The sequence below is a fragment of the Coffea arabica genome, chromosome 8e (genome assembly GCF_036785885.1).
Source record: "Coffea arabica cultivar ET-39 chromosome 8e, Coffea Arabica ET-39 HiFi, whole genome shotgun sequence".
Taxonomy (NCBI): domain Eukaryota; kingdom Viridiplantae; phylum Streptophyta; class Magnoliopsida; order Gentianales; family Rubiaceae; genus Coffea; species Coffea arabica.
In genome coordinates this window covers 7,322,809-7,330,755 of record NC_092324.1, presented here as the reverse complement: position 1 = coordinate 7,330,755, position 7,947 = coordinate 7,322,809, and the positions used below count along the sequence as shown (strand labels likewise).

At 35.2% G+C, this 7,947-nt stretch overlaps 1 protein-coding gene across 1 annotated transcript; it reads right to left on the bottom strand.

Annotated features, from left to right (window-relative positions):
• Positions 1-4,305: 4,305 nt before the first annotated feature.
• Positions 4,306-7,478, bottom strand: LOC113703149 (uncharacterized). Its single transcript, XM_027224425.2, has 5 exons — positions 6,947-7,478; positions 6,543-6,731; positions 6,010-6,120; positions 5,019-5,497; positions 4,306-4,917 (listed from the first exon to the last, which is right to left on the bottom strand). Exons 1-5 carry the CDS (start codon positions 7,476-7,478, stop codon positions 4,306-4,308), a joined length of 1,923 nt encoding a protein of 640 aa, XP_027080226.1.
• Between the last annotated feature and the right edge of the window lie 469 nt (positions 7,479-7,947).

Here is a 7,947-nt window from a genome sequence, read left to right as displayed (position 1 = left end):
GTACGGGCGCGAATCGTCTTAAAGAGAGCGACTTGGTCCGCACCTCAACCCATGCCAAATTAACATTTTTAATGCAATATTGAGGTATGAATTTTGGTTAATTTATTAGAGAAATTATTGTTACTTATATGATTTATTTTGGTCTAGAACCAACAATTTTAAGACGATATTGCTCCTATTTAAAAGTTTATTACTTTAATGTGTACGATCTCATAGTTTTGAAGTATGCCTAAAAGACTTGTATATGAGTATTTTCTTGGTTTCGATTTTCAACGTGATTGCCAAAAAAAAAAAAAAATGCTGTACAAAAGTACAAGTCTTATGACATTATAGTTCAAACAATGGTAAACCAGTAGGCCATCAACTTGAATTCAACTACAGTCGAGATACACTAAACACAATGCATGTATAACTTGAAGTCAAGTTCAATTTCCAAGTCTGTAGGCAGCCTCATTTTAAACAATGGTGATCTCAAAATATATGAATGATTTTGCAACTATTTAGTTGTTGAATGTGTGTGATTTGTACCCAATAAGATGGCTCTTATGCTTATGTACTACTTTGAGTGTATATCATTTTGAGTACCTAGAACACTATTTCTGCACTATCTTAACATATGAACTCCATGAGTAGTCTTGAATGAATAATTGTTAGAAATAGTGGGGGTATGTAATTACATGATTACATTCTTCAATTGAGTGCATGACTATGACACGTTGAAGAATAGTGGTATCAGGATGTATATAAAAAAAAAAACTGCAATTATGAGGGTTCAAGTTATATTTAAATAGTGGGGGTTTAAAATTCTCTAGTTTTGTCTTGAATTCATATGATATTAGTCAAGCTTAAGGTTTGCATTTTCACAAGCAATAAATGGTATTGACAATACATGAAGAAAAGATTATACTGTCACCAAGGAAAAATTATATACGTGGATAATAGCTTTGGTGGCTTGAAGTTGTGAAATATAAAGTTATTAGCCATATAATTCTATTCTCTTGACTTGTATTTTGTTAAAATTGTGAATATGAACTTTTGAGTTGAAAATGTGATATTGTACATTGAAAAATATGTATTCGAGTCAAAGGCCATCAATTTGCAGGCAACCAACAATTTTTTTTATTTCATGTTGTTTGCTATGTGGCTGTCTTTGCATTTAATGAAAATTGGAATACTTAATTTCCTTGCCAAGCATGACTATAGTAAGACTATGCTTGGATGGAAACGCGGACAGTGGATGTTGACTAAGCTGGTAGCTATGAATTTTGAAACTCTTGAGATTTTTCATTATAAGGCTTGCATTACTTGCAAGTTGAATTTTGAAATTAAAACATAATAGTGCATTGACTATTATATTTTTTGAATTTTCTTAATCTCTAATTTGAGTTGTGCAGATTAAAAAGTGAGGCGTGATTTGGATAGATTTGAATTACTTATGAAGTTTTCTTGCAAAAGAAAATTCATTGAGGACTATGAGAGTGGCGGGTTACTAGATTACTAGCCACTGAGAAGATTACAGAAATGATGGAAATTAATGTGGCTTTGCTTGATGTGAGCAAATATATGCCCATTCTATTTGCTCAATTTGTGAGTATAACATAATTATTGTTTTTTGAATCTATTCTAACTTTATTTTGAGTAGTGTAGACGAGCATTCACTGAAAAATATGACATGAGGTGAAGGTACTTGAAATATTTTTTGATATTTTTGCAAAAGTAAAAATAATCATGGAGTTTTTTGAGAATGCCTTCTAGTGCATCACTAGACTACTGGCCATAGAAAAAATTAAAAAAATTACTTATGAGTAAATATACGCCTACACTATTTGGCAAAAATATATGGATGAGAAATTTCTCATCGAAGATTGGTTCCATGTATTTGGACCACTAAGCGATTATTTGAAAAAATTCGAGAATATCATATCTTTGTTATTTTATTTGTGTTGAAAAAATAAATCTCAAGCTTGAGTCAAGGATATGATACACATCGAGAGGGATAAGACAAAAGTCTAATATATGTTAAAAATCACCTATGAGGATACAACCACCTAGGGACTGGAGATCCCAAGAACTAGGTCAGAGACAAACGAATTATAGAGTGATTTGGTTGATTAATATGCACTACTTTGATTATATTGGCTATCCCTATGATGTAAGTGCATTTGTGATCCTATGACGATAAGTGAGGTTGGGATTTTTATTCCCTTAATGAGTTCTATAGCCCTTATGGGTGGGATGTCTAAGTCATAGGAGCATCCTTGATAGACTCACCTATATGAGTGTGGAAGTAGAGCCGCTTCCTATGAGAATTTGGGCTGGTTCTTTAGAGCACTCATGAAAACCGGGATAAAGCACAAGGCCATAAATGTGCTGGCTTATGAAACCTATTTTAGAACACTGAAAGGTTCATGTGTGTGATACGATTTCACGTGCCTTCAAATAGTCATCGTTTAAAGGCTACGTCCACTTTGACTCTAGCACGGGAATTGTTGAGCACTAAGTGAAGGTTTAAAGGCATTGCCACCTTCATTATGCATGAATTTTTAATCTTTGCCCTATTAAGTGTTAAGTTTTGAATATTATATTTTTTTATTAAAATAAGTGGGGGATTGTTGGATATTTTAATAAAAAATATCACATATTTATTTTGAATTCAAATAAAATAAATTACAAATTCTTTAAATAAATTTTCAGTTACAAATTGAAACATTTAAATGTGTAACTTATGGGATTTATGCCTTGCTTTTTAACTTATGTAATGATTAGGTTTTATGAAATCATTTAGTAATTTTTTCCGTTATACAATGAATCTAGACTTTTCAATTTGTAACTGAAATATGAGGTGTTAATTCCTATTAATGTTGGTATTTTAATATTCCAAATTTCTTAGCCTATATATAAGGCATCTATCAACCAAACCAAATATATAATTTGCTCTCTATACTACCTTCTATTTTTCCTCCACTACTATAAGAGTTTATAGGGCAAAGAACAGTGTTAGTGTGAGGTTTCTGTCTTGCTCCAATAGTGTAGATTGGAGTAGACTACAATGTATCCTGGAGTAGATTGGCTGGGCTGTTGTATCTTGGAGGCGACGTGTTGAGACCTACTACACCGGAGGATACTTCGTAGGGGCGCGAATCGTCTTAAAGAGAGCGACTTGGTCCGCGCCTCAACCCATGCCAAATTAACATTTTTATGGTACAAATTATTTGCATTTTTAATGCAATATTGAGGTATGAATTTTGGTTAATTTATTTGTTAAAATTTATTAGAGAAATTATTATTACTTATATGATTTATTTTGGTCTAGAACCAACAGAATCAAATTTCATATCCTTGTTTCTAAATTACAAGTTTGAAGGTTATTTTATGCGCGCTTATGCAAATTGTTATTGTTTTCAGATCCTGGCTATGCTGGTGCAATATCTCTAAAGGCATGCACTCTCTTTAGTTACAGTTGCAATTCTTTCTACTTTTTTTTTCCTAGTTCGACCGGTCAGATTTAATATGTTCCATACTCCAACTAAATAAGGGCCGGGCACTCTCTTTAGTGATTTTGACAAGTGTACTCTTTCCATTATTGTTTGGGAAAGGAAGAAGAAAGAAATACTCCCTCCGTCCCACTTTGATAGTCTTGTTTTCCTTTGTCGTTTGTCCCAAATTGTAGTCCACTTTCCCATTAAGAAATGTAGTAATCTTTCAAATTGTCTAAAATACCCTTATTAAATATCTTGTTATTAATACATTGTTATTAAATACTAACCCACTACATTGAATACATTGAACTTTTCCAATACTAACCCATTAGCTGTAACTGATATTAATTGGCACTCTTCGTGATTAGCATAAGGGTATTTTAGGAAATTATTAATCTAAATTTATGTTTCCAACCAAATTAATTACACTTTCTTAATTTGTGTGAAAAAAAAACTAAGACTAACAAAACGGGACGGAGGGAGTAAAAAATGTGGGCCAAGAGTTGGTTAGTTATCTTGTGCTTTCATTGAGATGTTGAAAGTCTAACCCAATTTCAGTACCAAGAAAAAGTGCAGCATTTAGTTCGTGTATCATTTTATCTCTCAGAGCCCGACGAACCTTTAATCATTTAACTTGAGTTGATCAAAGCAGTGGTTTGCAACGTAATTCTGAGTTTGGAGGGCTTAATTGAGACGTAATCACTTTCTATGGAGTGCCAAATCAAAATTCTCCTAAATAAATAGATGGCAAGCAAAAGTTTTTTTACAAACTTGCTCAAATCTTTTCAGTCTGCACGAAATTAACATGAATAAACAAGTGCAGTGCTTAAGATTCTTGCCCTCTATAAGAAAGTGAATAACGAATCAGATAATACATATAGTCGAATATCACATATGATGTTTCCAGGAGCACAAGGGCCACCATACCAAATATAAAGAAGAGCAGCACGAGGGGTCTGAAGTTGGTAATCACGACTTTCAGCACTATTAATGCTTGGCAACATGCTGTGATTGTGAAGCCCGCGGAGTAGAAGATGGAAATAACGTCGAGCACATAGTAGAAGGGCAGGGAAACATAAAAATCCTCAGTTTCAAATCGCATAAAGATAATCACAAGCAGAGTTCCCATGGTGAACAGAGAGGAGAACAGCCCTCCAGCTAAGTAGTACATCAACAAGCTGAATTCCCAGTGCCGCTTCTTAAGAAAAATGGGCTCTCCACTCTCTTGATCGAAACCTCCAGGTACAGTAAAAATTGCAGCAAAGTTTATGGTACCAATGAGGACAGACACAATCAACACAGTGTTGGCCAGTTCTCTCACAGTTTTCTCAGCCTTTTCGCGTACACTTGCATGGTTCGTCTCGAATACTTGTTCTGCTGTCTTCCCCTCAGAATTTTGTAGTTGCCAGAGATATGGATAACAGTCATACTGCACTCGCTGTGGAGACAAAGCTCTATTATAAGTTGCTAATGGTCCTGAGGAGAAAATTAAACAATATACAACAGGCAATGCAATATTGGTAAATTTTAATTTGTTACCTTAAACCAGAGGACATCCCACATCATTTGGTGCATAAATCCATGGGGGGTGCTGGGAGGGGATCCCAGGCTTGCTGCGAGATGTATAATGCTATTTCCTTTATAATCAATAGCACTTAGCATCCTATCCTTGTGAATGCCACTAGTCATCAAGTAGTCGTACAATAACCATTTTTTCTCCTCCACTGCAATTTGCAGTATATTCCTTCCTTTCTCATCGACGGTACACACAGCTTCAGGGTAGACACTCAGGATTTCCTGAGCTACCTCAATGATGCCAAGTCTCGTTGTTTGTATTAGTGGATCTGGCATCCTATTTTTCTGTTCTGATGATATCCCAAACTGGCTGCCTTCAAGATCTTTGTCCTCTGTATGCACATAGTGGCTCCAATATTCTCTTCTGATTAACCTTTGTGCAAGCATTAGTGCAACTGCATGTCTTTGCTTTGCATCATCAATTTCTTTAAGCAAAGGATTACCTAGAGGGCAAATACATCAAATTGGATAAACCATTAATGAATAACTCCAATGTGCGCAGATTTGGTCAGGGAGATGCAGAAATAGTACTTCAAGATCCATTACATGTCCTAGGCTTTTTGTTCTTCTTAGCATCTGTTATTTTGGCACAAATCTTCTTGGTTCTTAAGAAGAAATACTTTGAGGAAGTTCAATTGGCAGTAATGAATTTCTAGACTTGCGATTGCTTGTTTATACTTTTTTCTACAACATGCCGATGAATAAAAGATGTGTGAAGTAAAAGGAAATTGAAGACAGCACGCAGGCCTAGCTGAATTGCACTTGAAAACAAAATTCTTACGTTGTTTAGGCATGAAAAAGAAACAAATTTACTCAAAGGAATAAGAGGTTCTTGTAACAACGAAGCTAGGCTAGACAAGACTATGCTTCAACTCTCAAAAAAAGAATTTGGGGAAACAAAATTTTATCAACATATTCTATCATCACTAGCATGAGAGCATATGGAGTAGATTACCCAAGATAAACTTGACAAAGCGAGATCTGTTCAATTTATGAATGGAAGCTGAATTGCTTGGTTCTTCAGCAATATGGACAGGTCGCAATTCCTTGTACAAGACTGGAATACCTGCCAGCAGCACAATGAACTGATAATATCACTCTTTCAAAATTCTGAGTGCATTTTAAGCCTGCTTCCTAGAAAAAAAAAACCAGATGGCAGATAAAATGGTAGTTCAAATTGCATCTCCAAAGATCCCACAACCATTAAACACTAAATTGGATGATTTTTAACAAGGTTTCCAGGCTAAGCACAAAAGCATGTCCCCAGGACATACTACACTAACAATTAGTTGCAAACTTTTGTCTCCCAGTGTCGGAGGGAATAATCATATGCTTGGTAAGATCTTGATGGATTTCAAAACCATATCACATTCAACCGAATGATTATTGTCAATTTGCCTAATCAACTTGACGGGTAGGATACTTAAGTACTTAAAGAAATTTGAATGTCTCTTAAGACTGGGAAAAGTCTTATGTTGCAACACTTACAAGAATAGATTATAGGTCGGAGTATATGCAGAGGAATGAGGGACTTCCTCCCAAGATCTTTGAGCGTAAATGCAGAACCACTCCGGAAGGACTCTGGTTTTGCAGCCAAAATATGTAAAGCAGTTTTTCCTTTTTCATTACGTTTGCCAGCAAGATCAGGATACGACTCCAATATGCCAATTGCCAAACCTGCTGATACAGTAGAGTGAAACATGTAGGAAGCAGTAAACTTGAAAAGGACTAACATATAATGCAACAACATCCCACATCATATTCGACCAGCATAGACCTAGACAAAAGATAAGATAGCATAATCTGATAAACTGAACAAACATTCGAATTCAGCCAAAAACTTGACTGCTTTTGCAGAGGCAATCAAAATTTTACTCGATAGAGAAGCTTACTGTAACATTCTCCAATTACAGCAGCATGAAGGATTGTGCATCCGTCATTCCTCCTCATCATACAATCACTAATATGCCATCCGTCATTCCTCCTCATCATACAATCACCGATATGCTTTTCCAGGAGTGAGAAAACTTCCTTTTTCCCACATGCCGCAGCCACAAAAAGAGGGGTTTCACCCAGTTTGTTGCTCTCAGACACTAAATCGTTTTCTGTCCTTAACATGATCTCTGCAACATCCTTGTGGCCAAATCTTGCAGCTTCATGCAATGCAGTGTCGCCATTGACATTCTTTGCCTTCAGAGTTTCACTAGTCACAAGACCATCTTGGAGAAGTAATTCGAAGGCAGCCGCATTTCCGTGAATGGCCAGAAAATGGAGAACAGTATCACCACATTTAACAAGTGGTTTCACACTTTCTTCCTTCCAGAAACTGCGAAAGTTTTCTACTGACCGTCTTTTCCCCTCTAAGACTGCTCTAAAAGCAGCAGATCGATTGCTGCGATCATCGTTGATTCTTGAGCTTGCCATTTTGGATAGGTATAAAAAAAATTTCTTCTAGATTATTATGAGAGCGCTATATCAAGTAATCATCCATATATGTAGGCCCAAAAAATATTTTACAATGTAATAAGCCTCTCAGATCAAATATAAGCCACAAGACTTTCTTGACTATATATGAATGAGCAAAAGAAGAAAAAGACAAAATAAATCCCGAAACCCGAAAACATAATAGAAGAAACGGAACTCGGAGGTTTTTCTTACTAACACTCTAAATCTTTTCTCTCTCTTACATCGATAGATAAAAAATTATAGTCTTTATATAAACTAGCAAGTGTCAAAATCCTATTGGGATTCAAACTACCAAAACATACTAATAACAGGAAATCACAACTAAACAACAAAATAAGTAGTTTTCTAAATAAATAAATAAATCCTAAAAACACTTGATTTAATAATCCTACATTGCCTACTTTAAATCAATGTCTTCAAGCATCTT